The 13,842-nt window shown below is 38.0% G+C and overlaps 4 protein-coding genes and 1 non-coding gene across 7 annotated transcripts; 4 read left to right on the forward strand and 1 right to left on the reverse strand.

The window, feature by feature from the left end:
• Positions 1–167: 167 nt before the first annotated feature.
• Positions 168–988, forward strand: LOC140774278 (protein DMP9-like). Its single transcript, XM_073117201.1, has one exon. The coding sequence runs from the start codon at positions 273–275 to the stop codon at positions 858–860; it is 588 nt and encodes a 195-aa protein (XP_072973302.1). The 5' UTR covers positions 168–272; the 3' UTR covers positions 861–988.
• LOC140774277 (ribonuclease 1-like) lies at positions 897–2,772 on the reverse strand. Its single transcript, XM_073117200.1, has 3 exons — positions 2,623–2,772; positions 2,377–2,532; positions 897–1,476 (listed from the first exon to the last, which is right to left on the reverse strand). Exons 1-3 carry the CDS (start codon positions 2,728–2,730, stop codon positions 1,021–1,023), a joined length of 720 nt encoding a protein of 239 aa, XP_072973301.1. The 5' UTR covers positions 2,731–2,772; the 3' UTR covers positions 897–1,020.
• Positions 2,773–4,640: 1,868 nt separating this feature from the next.
• LOC140774375 (probable apyrase 6) lies at positions 4,641–8,849 on the forward strand. Of its 2 annotated transcripts, none has more exons than XM_073117353.1 (8): positions 4,641–5,191; positions 5,686–5,798; positions 5,871–5,978; positions 6,253–6,307; positions 6,923–7,114; positions 7,605–7,702; positions 7,788–7,984; positions 8,404–8,849. In XM_073117353.1, the coding sequence occupies exons 1-8, from the start codon at positions 4,696–4,698 to the stop codon at positions 8,666–8,668; spliced, it is 1,524 nt and encodes a 507-aa protein (XP_072973454.1). In that variant the 5' UTR covers positions 4,641–4,695; the 3' UTR covers positions 8,669–8,849. The 2 variants fall into 2 exon arrangements, with proteins under 2 accessions (XP_072973454.1, XP_072973455.1); XM_073117354.1 differs by having other exon boundaries at positions 8,407–8,849.
• Positions 8,850–9,658: 809 nt separating this feature from the next.
• On the forward strand, positions 9,659–13,475 carry LOC140772820 (uncharacterized). 2 transcript variants are annotated; one of them, XM_073115019.1, is made up of 8 exons: positions 9,659–9,786; positions 10,060–10,367; positions 10,589–10,660; positions 11,262–11,326; positions 11,481–11,640; positions 12,377–12,460; positions 12,556–12,645; positions 13,013–13,475. In XM_073115019.1, exons 2-8 carry the CDS (start codon positions 10,128–10,130, stop codon positions 13,133–13,135), a joined length of 834 nt encoding a protein of 277 aa, XP_072971120.1. In that variant the 5' UTR covers positions 9,659–9,786; positions 10,060–10,127; the 3' UTR covers positions 13,136–13,475. The 2 variants fall into 2 exon arrangements, with proteins under 2 accessions (XP_072971120.1, XP_072971119.1); XM_073115018.1 differs by having other exon boundaries at positions 11,487–11,640.
• A 271-nt stretch (positions 13,476–13,746) lies between these two features.
• TRNAL-CAG (transfer RNA leucine (anticodon CAG)) lies at positions 13,747–13,827 on the forward strand. The gene has a single exon. It is a non-coding gene; the product is annotated as a tRNA-Leu (tRNA).
• Positions 13,828–13,842: the final 15 nt, after the last annotated feature.

A 13,842-nucleotide genomic window follows, 5' to 3' on the forward strand; every position in this document is an offset into this window, starting at 1 on the left:
ATATATGTATTTGGTTATTATATTTTCCACTAGGAGATTTCAATATTAAAAACAATAATATATTCTACCATGTGCCAATATCTTATTTAGCTCATTGGGCTTAGATTTCATATGGGCCTAATCCTTTTACGAGCCCATATCTGATGGAGGGAACGGTTATACCGACCGTTGCCTCCAAATTCAAATTTAAATTCAATTCAAGGCATAGCCAAACCTCTATAAGACTACAGAAACCAACTCTAGTCTTTCTCATTCTTCAACTCCTTATCGCAATGGATGGAAATGGCGAACCCCTCCCCGAAGTCCCGGCCAGTGGTCGGAAAAGGAAAGCCGTCGCTAAAGGCATGCAAAAGACCCTCTCAAAGACTTCTATGCTAGTCAATTTCTTACCTACTGGGACACTTTTAACATTTGAGATGCTCCTCCCTGCCGTCTCGGGCGATGGCTCATGCTCCCCGGTGAGCACGATGATGATCCTCGTCCTCCTCGGCCTCTGCGCCTCCTCCTGCTTTTTCTTCCACTTCACGGATAGCTTCCGCGGCCCCGACGGGAAGGTCTACTACGGGTTTGTCACCCCGAGGGGCCTCGCAGTATTCAAATCGGGCCTCGGGGTTGAGGTCCCGAAGGACGACCGGTTTCGGATGGGGTTCGTCGACCTAGTGCACGCGGCGATGGCGGTGATGGTGTTCGCGGCGATCGCGTTATCGGATCACAGGGTCACGAATTGCTTGTTCCCAGGGAAGGCGAAGGAGATGGATGAGGTGATGGAGAGTTTCCCTTTGATGGTAGGAGTGGTGTGCAGTGGATTGTTCCTCGTGTTCCCTAACACTCGTTATGGTATAGGGTGTATGGCAGCATGAGATGAAAGTGCTGAATTCCCTCCCCCCTCTCCCCTTTTCTTAAATTTGTCATTAGATTCTTGTGGTGAACTTGAATTTGATTGTGGAATAAAATTGTGTTGCCAGTTTATAATGGAATTTCTCAAAGCAATGCAAACTGCTATGCATTGCAATTAGACAATCACATCTCAGTTACATCACCAGCTGAAAGACCTTCGAAGGATGGGAACTCGACCCGAGATGTGCACCTGCTCCTGGGGTAAACAGGGCATTCGATGATCTCCTGTCCAGAGCTGTCGACGCAGAGGTAGATCTCAAACAGTTGGGTGTTGCCAGATTCATCTCTGTTGCACTCTATGCCTGGGGTAATGCCAGTGGCTGACTTTATAGCGTTCTTGATTCTGGTCAGGCTATAGAATCTACCATCTGGTTCGATTCCAGCGTCCAGGAGGGCAGTAAGTATGTTCACTTTCTTCTGCAGGTTAAGGGCTGTCTCAAAGTAGGAATGTTGATCAAGAACAGACTCGGAGCAGGTGCCATGCTTGTCCCATTCATGAGCCCAGAACTTTAAGCCGTCGCCGCTGGGGCAGGCTAAGGTTGGCCAGTTTTCTTGCATCTGTGGCATAAGGTCCTTGATCTGCAACAAGAAGAAGAAGAAGAAGAAGAAGAAGAAAGGGAGGCATGAATTTGGTTTTTTTTTTGTTCTTGTGGAAAGAATTTTAATATAATATTAAGAATCTGGGTGGGTGAGTTGCTTAGATTAATTACACTTGCTACTGAGAGATTCTGACTTGGCTTTGAATCCAAATTCAGATGTAAACTTTTTTGAGAAATTATATTTTACTGAACTTGATTAAATCTAAGTTTACTTAGCTCTTTATAGTTCATTTTGTGGCACTTTATAATTATATTTAAATTAAAATTATTTTTTTTATCATATTTGATTAAATATATATCAAATTTGAGGATACTTATCAAAGATAAAGTTATAGAGAATTTGATAAGTTTTTCAAATGGTAATTTTATAATTTATCTGTTATTAAAAATCTTTTATTGACTATTTTTAAATTTGACTTATGGCTCCGTCAAAATATGACGAAATAAGTAACAATTTTAGTTTAGATATAAAATTATAAAGAAGTGAACTAAATGCTATGTTTTTCTTAACAGACTATAAAATGAAATGGAATCAGATCTACTGCTCCTAATTTGTTGTCCTTGTTACAGTATAATAGGCATGGGGGCCACTATTTGAAGTTGTCATTGGTCCCTCAGTGAGCAACTAGCATTATGGATTCATGGGGAAGTGCAACTAGGAAGAGAAAGACAAATCATCAGGCTGGCCATGCATCTAACTGCAGTAGATGTTTGGCGATAAAATACTTAGTTTAAGATCACTAGTTAGTTAGAAATATAAAGGCTGATCCTGATCCTTGTTCTAGCTTTTAATATACCAAACTTTTAGTAGTTTACATACAAAAAGAATGCAAGAATAGGAAGGAAAAAAGAAGAAGAAAAGTTATTTATTTTTAGATACCTTCCTTGAATCAAAAGGGCTATCAGGATCACAGTTTGATGGGTATGATCCATCATTGTAGTTTGGCCAGAGGCCATGGATGCCAAAATCTGCAGCTGGCTTTCCGGTGACTGGGTAGCAGCAGCTCCGTTTAGTGTCACAGTAAGAGCCTGGCCACTGCATCAAATCAAAAGAAAATTTTAACATGTCTATTTCTATCGTTATCTATCAGCTTAAGCTTTCGCAGAAGATATGCGAGAGACTAACCTGCTGAACAAAGTAGAAGAAATCGAAATCTTTTGCAGAGGATGAAACTAAAACTATCAAAAGGTGAAGAGCTAAGAGGAGGAAACAAAGGGAGGAATGGGTCTTCATGCTTCCTATCAATGGAGTAGTGAAAGAATGAGGCTCTCTTTGATTTGGTTGGTGGCTTATCTTTGGCTAGGTACCATATATATATAATATATATGCAAAGGAGGAGGAGGAGACACCTAGCTGGCATACTTCCATGCTGAGAAGGCAAGAGATATGGAGAGTTGAAGTAGAAGTATGTGTGAGGTAATCTATACATCTGGTAACTTTGCACCTTGCAGGTTTTGATACATCTAAAAGTCATCAACAACCATGCTTCTAAGGTGGTCATATCGCAAATATTATATATACATATATTGGATGCCATAACGTTGAAGTGCCGAGAGCCACATTTCTGGATTCTTATGGATATATATATAGAGGAAGTAATAAGGTCAAATATGTGAAAAATAATAAATATAGTAATAAGATTAATATAATTGCAAGTACATCCTCTCTGATGTAAAAAGAATTGGGACTGACCACTTTTAATTTTTCTTATATGAAAGTAGAGCCATTAGATATTTCATTCATTTAGATAGATGATTACAAGCCTTAGACAAAAGGGAAAAAAAGAAAATTAGTTTGAACAAATCCCTACAATTTGTTAAAAAAAACAACAATAATATGAGAAAATGCATTACATCTAAGTCCAAAGGCCTCACAAAAATAATAAAAAAAATGCCCAATTGATTACATCGGGTCCAAAAAGTTCAGCCTTCAACAATTTCGTTATGACCGTTATGAATCCAGTGAGCCTAAAAGCATACATATACAGTCACAAAAATATAAGAGAAAAAAAAAAATTAAAGCGGTAGAACTCTGCTATCGATAGGTCATTCACCCGCCCGCAAATTTCTTTAAATCGGCTAACCCAACTCGCACCATCGATGAGCTTGGAGAGGCAGAGTAGGCTAAAGATGGGAAAAAAAAGAGAGAAAAATGAAAAAGAAAAATAGTAAGAGGATAAAAAGATAAAAAACCTCACGAATAATAAGGGAAGTCTCTCTCATCTCTACTGGGCATAGAGAGAGAGGGGAGAGGAAAGAAACCGCAGGCCACCGAAAAGGAACCCTAAAATAAATAGACCCCTAAACCTTAGCAGAGCTTCATCGTAGCAACCATGCCTTCAAGCTTTACTAAGTAAAGAATTGCTTTCTTTTTTGGCACTTCCCACTAGATAATCCATATGTTTCAATTAAGATAAGGAACGAGCTTGTATTAATGTATAGTAAAGTAAAAAAAAAGTAGCTAAGTTATAATTAACAATAATACAAAAATAAGTAGCCTCGATTATATCATTAATGTGTACTATTTTGTGAACCATTTCAGTATCTCACGGCATAGACTTCTTCTCTTCTCTTCTCTCGATAAATAAAACATTAAAAAAAGAAATTAGTCCAAATATGTACTAAAATTATTCATCGTAGACTATGTCAAATTATCGATCTATGTAAATTCTAATTTCTAAGTGCCTATCAACTAACTATATATATATATATATACATATATAATATTATAATTTATTTATTATTAGATAACGATGGATAAGTAATATGTCTATATTCACAATTAATAATCACTCTATTTTAATTTTATTTAAAAGGGAGAGACTTTTCGAATCAAATTAAACTCTCAATTTAATTAATTATTATAATTATTATTTGAGTGGAAGGGGCCCAGCCCATTGAGTTAATGGTGGACCTCAATTTGGTACGTGCGAACGGTCAACGGACCCTTTCAAACCGAAACTTAAAACCAAACATTTTCGCGCCCATAGTCTTCGCAGGCCCTCCTGCACGTGTCATGAAGCTGCAAGACCAGTAGTACCGAAAACCATCCGATCTACCTTGTACTAGATCAACTCGCACATTGTATACCCGCTATAAATTAGTTACCGCCCTTCCTTTTCTTCTCCGGCGAAGAGCGCGGCGTCGGCTGCTGAAACCCTATATCGATTCCCAGCGCTACGATATCGATCCTACGGTCATGATCGTATCTCCGAAGCCCCCGTTCCGGAAGCACCCTCGCCGGATTCTGTGGATCGCGATCTCCGCCACCGGAATAGCCGCCGTCCTCCTGTACCTCCACTTCTCCTCCTTAATGTCTCCGTCGTCTCAGTTCGCGATCGTGATCGATGCCGGGAGCTCGGGTACGCGGATCCACGTGTTCGCGTACACGAGAGAGGTTGGATCGCTTCCGTCGCTTGATGTGAAACGGACCGCGGTGATGAGGGTTAGCCCAGGGCTGTCGTCGTACACGGAGGAGCCGGATCGGGCCGGAGAGTCATTATTGGATCTCCTTGAGTTTGCGAAGGGGAAGGTGGAGGAGAAGCAGTGGAAGAATACGGAGATCAGACTAATGGCGACTGCGGGATTAAGAATGGTTGACGGAGGAGTTGGGAAGAGTATATTGGAGTCTTGCAAGAGAGTTCTGAGGTCGTCTGCGTTTAGATTCCATGACAATTGGGCTACTGTGATACCTGGTATTTGTGTTTTCTTGGTAGATTTGGTACATAAATTTATTTTTATTTGTCGATTGATGAGAAATCACTAAAGAAGTATTGAAAGCTAGGAAATTTATTTTATTTCTATCTCAGTATGCTGAAGAACTAGTGACATAAGCTTTAGAGAGTCCGGCTTATCTGTATATCTAATGTTGCCATGCACAGAGGTAAAGGGAGTTGAGATTTTTTTCAAATATAAGTTAGAGATAGTTTTGATATTCTCTGATATTTATTCTTTGGGTGAGATAATGATATTTGAACCTGCTATATTTTGTGATATTTATCTGTTTAAGTGAGATAGCAGTATTCGTTTTGTTGCATCTGCGTCTGTATTTAGATCTGCCTACTTATGGGAAACACTTTTTGTAAGTCAGATATTGAGGATTTATATACAGGATCTCCTAGAGTTTCTTCCATCTTATTACTTCAAAGAGAGTTGAGAACTGAATAGCGCCATGATAATATTAATACAGGTTCCAATGAAGGTATCTATGCTTGGATTGCTGCAAATTATGCCATTGGTACTCTTGGAGGCGATCCTCAGAAAACCATTGGAATAATTGAACTTGGTGGTGCTTCAGCTCAGGTTGCATCCTATCTCCCTTTGGTCATCTTTACAGACACATATTATCAAACTAAAATTTTCTTCCTCTATCAGATAACATTCGTCTCAGACGAGCTGCTTCCTCCTGAATCCTCACATGTGCTTAAGTTTGGGGGAACCACATATAAGCTCTACAGTCACAGCTTTCTTCATTTTGGTCAGGTGAGTTGAAAAGTCTATCCAGTGTCATCGTTCTTGAAATTCTGAGTGAGCAATATTCTTTTTGTTGTTTGCATCCTTCATTATATCCAGTAACATACTTGCTTCGCCTTTTCGTGTCTAACTGAAAGTTTCTTATGAGAAAAAAATAATTGAGTTCATGCACTTATTGGACATGTGACATTCATGTTATGGTACAACTGCTTAGTGCTTGAATTGATATGAAATTAATTTATCCTTCATGTTATGCAGAGATCTAACTCCTTGAATGTTGCAGAACATGGCACAAGAGTTGCTCCATAAGTTGCTAAGAACGAGAAGTACCAAAACATGTATGTTTCTAGTCCTGTCGATCTTATTCCCACAGAGAGTAGCATAACTAGTACTTCATAAGAAAATAAAGTATGTCGTATGGTTTATTTGCCATTCGTTTTGCCACCATAAATGCACCTATGAGTTTGAACAGATGATGGATAATATGAGGATATTCCTGAGGAATTCATAGAGAGTTAACTTGTTCAACCTTTTACAAGCTCTGTTCCTCCCATTTTAATAGTGGTAAGAGATTCTTTGAGATAATAGATATATAGTATCTACCAAGTACCAATAATTTGATTAGATCTAATTGTGCGGGCTCCTTGTAAAGTATATACTTGAATGACATCGACTTGATTCCTCACTTGCTAAGAAGATCTGCCTCATCTGACTCACTAGATCTTTCTCAATTGAGGAATATAAATATATTCAATGAATTTTTAAGGCCGTTATCTTATTCTTTTACACGGTACCTTGATATCGTCAAATAAGGAAGCTGCAAGATGTGATAGAAATGGAAAGAAGAGATACAAAGATAATTGTAAATCTGCCTGTGTTACCAACTCTCTTTGATAGGGTAAAAAGGTTTTAATTGAAGTTCATGTAACTGATGTGTGTTTCCTCAACTGCAGTTGCAGAATCTGCACAACATGGAATATTTGAAGATCCTTGCTCTCCTAAAGGATATTCTCTCAATACAGAACTCCTAGTTCCGAACTCCAGTGTTTCCAAATTAAATCAGGAGTATCAACCTGTTGTTCACGCACATGGCAATTTCTCAAATTGTAGGTCTGCCTCCCTGATGCTACTGCATAAAGGAAAAGGTATCATGTAAGAACATAAGTGGAGTATCACGTAGCATTTGTTTGTCCAATGAATCCTCTGTTGGGATTTCCACTTTTATTTCCTCTCGAAGCGCCTTATAGATATGAGTCTTATAACATTAAATTCTTTGGGATAATCAACAAAGAAGTTCTATAAAAATAATTTGTTCGTTAGATTCGTAAATACCATTAACTTGTCATAGAGCTACCTCCAAAGATCACTGAAGACTGAAGTCTTGTACCACCTCATCTACTCTTGCATCTTCCAATTTTTGATAATTAATTTACATCATACTTGAGGTTTATGTTCTGCTTTACTATAGTGATGCTTTTTATATATTTTAATATATATACATGCACTACTGTGACCTACAATTGCAAAACATTATATCTCATTAGTTTGTAAAATCCAATTGAACTTTATGTCCTTGAGATAATCTTCAGTCATTATTTCATTGTCAGATGTGCTTACTTTTCTTTTCATATACAGAAAATTGCCTGGATAAAAGGTGCCACTTGGGATCAGGTTTTGTACCTGAGCTGCGAGGGCGCTTCTTAGCAACTGAGAATTTCTTTTTCACATCCAAGGTTTTATTTTACTCTTTCTTATTCAGAGATTCTATTTTCTTGCTTAGGAACTTATATTCATGCATTCCTAACTACTGTTTGTTAGTTCTTTGGGCTAAATCGGACATCATCTCTCTCCAATTTACTGTTGGCTGGGGAACAATTTTGCAAAGAAGATTGGTCGAAGCTTAAAAAGATGTATCATAAGATGGAGGATGCAGATTTATCACGGTATTGCTTCTCTTCGGCATACATTGTAGCTCTACTGCACGACAGCCTTGGTATTCCTCTAACGGATCAGAGGTATGTTAATCTTTCACCTATTTCAGTATGGCATCATAGGGCACTTAGGGCAGTAATTATTCTGTATTTTGATGATAATATTACACAGTTTTTTGTTCTCATATATGGTGATTATATTGTCGAGGAAAAAATTGCCTCAAATGCTATTTTGATGGTATCAATATAAAAAAAAACTCATGATAAAAAGATAAACTACTATAATGGCTCTGCTCGGGGTCGCGCAGTTGGTGTGTGGAGGAAAGAGGGAAGTAGAATATGCAAATGACAATAATATCTCATCTTTTGATGAACAAGTGCACAAAATCATTTCTCACATAAATTCGCAGGCTGAGCTGGTGATCATCATCTGTAGTTGTAGATGTTATCCCTGCACTCTGCAACTTTTCATGCCCTTCGATAAAATCTAACTCATCTTTTAGCAGGATTGAGTTTGCAAATCAAGTTGGGGGCATCCAGATTGAATGGGCTGTGGGAGCTTTCATCATGCAGAGAATGATCGAGGGTTCACAAAACTTCTATAGCATTACAGCAGTGTTCCATGATAATTTAGCATTACTACTTCTCCTAGTCTCAGCTCTGGTGGTCTTCCTGTCGTCATTTCTTGTGTCCAGATGGAGGAGGCCTCAGTTAAAGACTATATATGACTTGGAAAAAGGTTGCTATATAATTACTCACGTTAGCTGATGATCTTCTCTGTGCACCATGAAGGATACGAAGAACAAACCAGGATTCATTTTTGTACATTCTTTTGTATTAATTCCAATTCTTTACATTTCCATTCTTGATTTCTTTGATGTAAATTAAACAATTGACATGCGAAGCATAGGAATCCAAAATCTTTTCTTTTTTCTTGTGGCCATGTTCATGTGGATAAACTATATTAATTAACAAAGATATTCTTGTTTCCATGTCATCAGCTTTACGGTTTCTATTTTAGAGTCAAATACTCATAACTCAGGTATCTTCATCATCCATATTTGGATCATCTTCAATAATTGATGAGCCTTACCAGCTCTTTGCTGCTAAATAATACCCAGGATCTCTCGTGGATTAGAGAGATAGAGCCAACTCTTAATACTTAATTCAATCAGCCTGACAAACTCTTAACTACGATCACTAAAGAGATACTTTAGTCAAATGCGAAGGCCAATGGAGGTGGTTTTATGGGGTACGACTCCAAACATCAAAATTATTATAAAATAAAGTAAATATGAACAGGTCTAAGCTAGCAGTCCCAGTAGAAAAAATAATGCACTATTGACTAACTCCAACTCATTAATCACGCGTTGACCAACCCATAGATTACGTTGCACCAATTTTTCTTTAAAAAAAAATCAATTTTCTTTGGCAATATCCATATAAAACGAAAAATAAAAAGAATTTAATTAGAAGCAATAACAATGGGTTGATGTGATGTTCCACCGAAGGGTAGGTGAAATTTTGATTCTAGCCTTCATTATATAATTATTATCCATTGCTTAATACTTCTTCAATAAAGCCGGCCATTTATGTTATGTTTTTTGATCTACTTTTTGTTTGGTGTAACGTTAATGATGTTAATAAAAACTATGCGAAAGTAAAGGCGGGGCGGAAAAAAGCCACGTGGACGTCTTGGACTGTGCGAGGTCAACCACGACTAGCTTCCGTTACATGTCTTCTGCTACCACAGCGTAACGCCTTTGGCTATCAAACGGACGTTGGGCGGCCTCTAACGGCGACTGAGTCTATATAAAAGGCAACTCCTTTTATCTTCTTCCACCCTTCCGCGCGAGAGAAAGAGACGAGTATTTGGAGCTTCTCAGGTACGACCAATTCGATCTTGTTTTGTTATACTTGTTCGTTCGATTGGATTCGCTAGAAGCGCTTCGATTTGGCACAGATTTTGTTGCGATCGGCCATTTCTTCGATCTCATTCGTTCAGATGCATCTATCAAGGGCTTTCGATCGTTCTCCTTTCTAAACTTATGCATCGATTTGATTCTGTGGTTTTATCCCCCTAAATACCTGCTGTTTAGAATTTCTTCCGGGTAAATTTGTTGCTAAACATTGGAACTTAGGGGTTTTATATCGTGCAGGAAGGAATTGTAGTGATAACGGTATAGAAAAGGAGGAGGATTTTCTTCAAATTCAAGTTCTTCTATATATGGGGGAGCATGTGGTATTGCATGTGGATGGTCTCGTTAAGCAGGAGCATGGTGAATCTAGACCAGATGCTTCTGCTTTACCTTCTGCGGTAGTGCGAGTAGGTGATAAGGGAGAGGAGGCGCAATTGGTTGCGGAGGAAGCGGAGCCTCTCATTCAGATGGCGGAGTGTCGCATTTGCCAGGATGAGGAGCAGATCAGGAACCTGGAGACGCCTTGTGCTTGTAATGGGAGTCTGAAGGTCTCTCTTTCCATCCCTCATCTATCTATGAAAGAACACATGTTTCTTCGTTGCAACAATTGCATGCTTGAGCATTTGTTATTGACTGTGGAGATGCTATTAGGATTTCTTCTTTCATTTGTAGGAGTACTACTACTGACTACACTTCTCAAGAGTTTTGTTTGTGTTTATTCAAACTTTCTGCATGTTGGAACTGAGTGTGCCTTTTCTGTTATGTATAGTATGCTCATAGGACATGTGTTCAGCGCTGGTGCAATGAGAAAGGAGATACAAGATGTGAAATTTGTCATGAGGTCAGTATAAATTTCTTATTGCACATGATCCATGGACATGTAGTGTTTATTTTATGTAATTGGAGGATGTACAATCATCTTTCATGTTTTCAATATTTCAGAAGCTCTATAGAGATTTTTGGTAAAGAGCACTGGGAGGTATATATTTCTAGAATAATGAACAATGTAAATTTTTGGTAAAGAACACTTCTGTTATCCTGGGTTGAATTTTCAGAAATAAGGAGATTGATATTTGGTAGAATATAAAATGTAAGTTTAGGTGGGATGGGAATGTTGAGATGAATGATTGATGTCACTAAGAAAATTGGAATAAGAAATGACAAACAGGCTGGTACTTGGTACCAATTGTAAATTAATAAAACAATACAATAAGGAGCGACTGACCTGGGTAGCATGTCAGAGAAAGAGGGAAAACATAAACTTGATTTAAACAGTGGAAGTAATATAATGTGATCAGAAAACTTGGGTACTTCAATTCTTCAATGTTACATGCATCTTTTATTCAAGTAATTGAATAATTCATCTAATGGGTACCTCCACTACATTGCATTATTAGCTTTTCTTTTACTGAATGGAAAATTTGTCTTCTAATGGTTAACAGTCATACAAGCCTGGATATACAGCACCTCCTCGAGCTCATCCAGATGAGACCACCATTGATATCAGGCAAGTTCTTTACCAATGTATTTCATTTTTGCTGCTGACTGAATTGAAGTGAAACAGATTTATCTCTGTGCATATGGATGTAGAGTATTCATCGTTCAATTACTGGATCAATACTAGCTACATCAACTGATTCTAGCTAATGTTTTCTGTCAAGTTACAGTGAAGGATGGACAATTACAGGTACCCCCCTGGATTTGCGGGACCCCAGGATCCTTGCTGTAGCTGGCCAGCACTATCTTTTTGATGCCGAATATGATGAGTATCATGCGACCAATTCCAGTGGTGCTGCATTTTGCCGTTCTGCTGCTCTGATTGTAAGAACCTTGAATGCATTCTAGAGTTACATTTTTATAATTGATTGGAAACCCTTGAGCTTCCATGTCATTTATCAGCATCGTAGCATCTTATATGCTCCATCTATTCACATATTTTGTGGACTGAAAGTATGTATGACTCATAAGACCTAAGAAAAAGTTGAAATTTGAAGCTATTTTTTATATTAGTCAAAATGGATGCAATAACTTGATAATTTTCATTCCGTATAATCTTCTTAAACTTCATTGCAGCAATTCTGAATTTGTCTTGGCAAGTATATTTACTTCCCTTTTTAGGGAGAATTGGAGACAAAAATCTTGTCTAGTTAGGAACTGGAGCTTATAGTGCAAATAATCCCAAGCCCAGTCTTCATCAGTCTTCCTTGAACTGATTAAATTAAAGAAGGCCAATTGCCCAGTTATGGAATATTAAGGAAGCATCCTATCAGTTGCTTCTGTAATCTTTTGAGATGAAATGGGGACTATACACCAGTTAAAACATCACTCGCATCTTCAATTGTGGTCTCTTAGTAGAACTAGTGTAATTTTATATGATTAATTTGCATATTTAGAAATTGTCTCTCTACTTTCACCAATCACTGCTTGTTTGACTAAATTTTGCAATTCTTTTGTACTTCTTTGCTGTGTAAGCGGAATTAAAATAGGTGTTTTATACTTCTTTTCCCCAACTCCGGGCAAATCCTACTTGTAAACTCAATGGTCTTTCTGCTTCCAGTTAATTGCCCTTTTGCTGTTGAGACATGCATTGGCAATCACGAACGATGATGGTGATGAGGAAGATGCTTCTACTCTATTTTCTGTAAGTCGTCGATCCTGTAATCTTCCTTCTCGTTTTTGGTCAGGCACCTTTTGTGTTACTTAAATTTGATTCTGATATTCTTAAAATGGTTTCAGCTTTTTCTGCTGCGAGCTGCTGGATTTTTGTTGCCATGCTATATCATGGCATGGGCCATCAGTATCTTGCAGCGCCGAAGTCAGAGACAGGTACAATGGCTTACTATACTTTGTTATTTTCTAATACATTTGAAGTTATGGTATTAAAAAATCATAGGTGGTAGTACATTTTGATATTAATTCTAGAGTAGCAGGGCCCTAAAAGTAGCTTTATGACTTGACTTCCTATGTTTCCGTGGAGAAGAGTGTACTAATGTAGAGGTGATCAATATTTGTAAGTACATAAAATGATAAAGGGAGCCTGTTTTATTATGTGGCCCCACTGTTTGAATCAATCTCTAGAGCCAATTAAGTGTTGGTTCTCTTCTATGTTTTCATGGCCATTGTGAGTTAATGATTTTGGACTCTGTACCTTTTACCTTTGCATCTGATGCACCATTTGCTCAATGATGATTAGGAAGTAGTAGCATTGACGGCGGGTGAAGTGGCATTGATACTGGAATCCGGCCAACATAGGGGGCTCCACTTCACTATAGCACCCGACTCTCCTACCACTCCACAGCAAGAGGCACTTCAATAGTATTCTCTGGTCATTGTACACCTCTCTATTTCATGAACTTGCATTGGGAGGAATTTCGCAGTCTGACGATTAAACTTCCACAGTAACTCATACGAGGAGAATTCACTGCCATCTGATTTTTCATATGTATGTCTTATCGAGCGTTAGCAGAGCATCAGTCGCTTCCTTGGCAATAGAAGAGGAAAATTACATCTTCTTTTCTTTTCGTTTCTTTCTTTTCTTTTCATACAGTGTAACTTCTGATCCGAACTTGGTGTTCAATTGGCTTGATGGCCATATCTTTGATGTCATGTATATATTCAAATATTTGGAAATCAATGGCATTTGCAACTTTTATTCATTTTATATTCTTAAGAGTTTCAAAATCATTCGACAGTGACATGAGTTTTACAGCTGCCATGTATTGTAGTGGAAATGTGTTGTTTCACTTTGGTATAGTAATCATCTTATTCATGTAAATACTCTTGTCCAGTATTCTAATGATTGAGACATGATACCACACCAGCAAGTTGGATACCCAATCTCCGGCGTACAGTTTAACTGGGATGTCAATTTTTTAAATACAAAAAAAAGAAGAATATTTCCAAGTTATTAACGGTTTTACTATAAATGTCAAGATGGCCGAGTTGGTCTAAGGCGCCAGTTTCAGGTACTGGTCCGAAAGGGCATGGGTTCGAATCCCATTCTTGACATAGTATGTCTATTTT

The sequence above is a fragment of the Typha angustifolia genome, chromosome 13 (genome assembly GCF_048772165.1).
Source record: "Typha angustifolia cultivar Huaian chromosome 13, ASM4877216v1, whole genome shotgun sequence".
NCBI classification, from domain to species: domain Eukaryota; kingdom Viridiplantae; phylum Streptophyta; class Magnoliopsida; order Poales; family Typhaceae; genus Typha; species Typha angustifolia.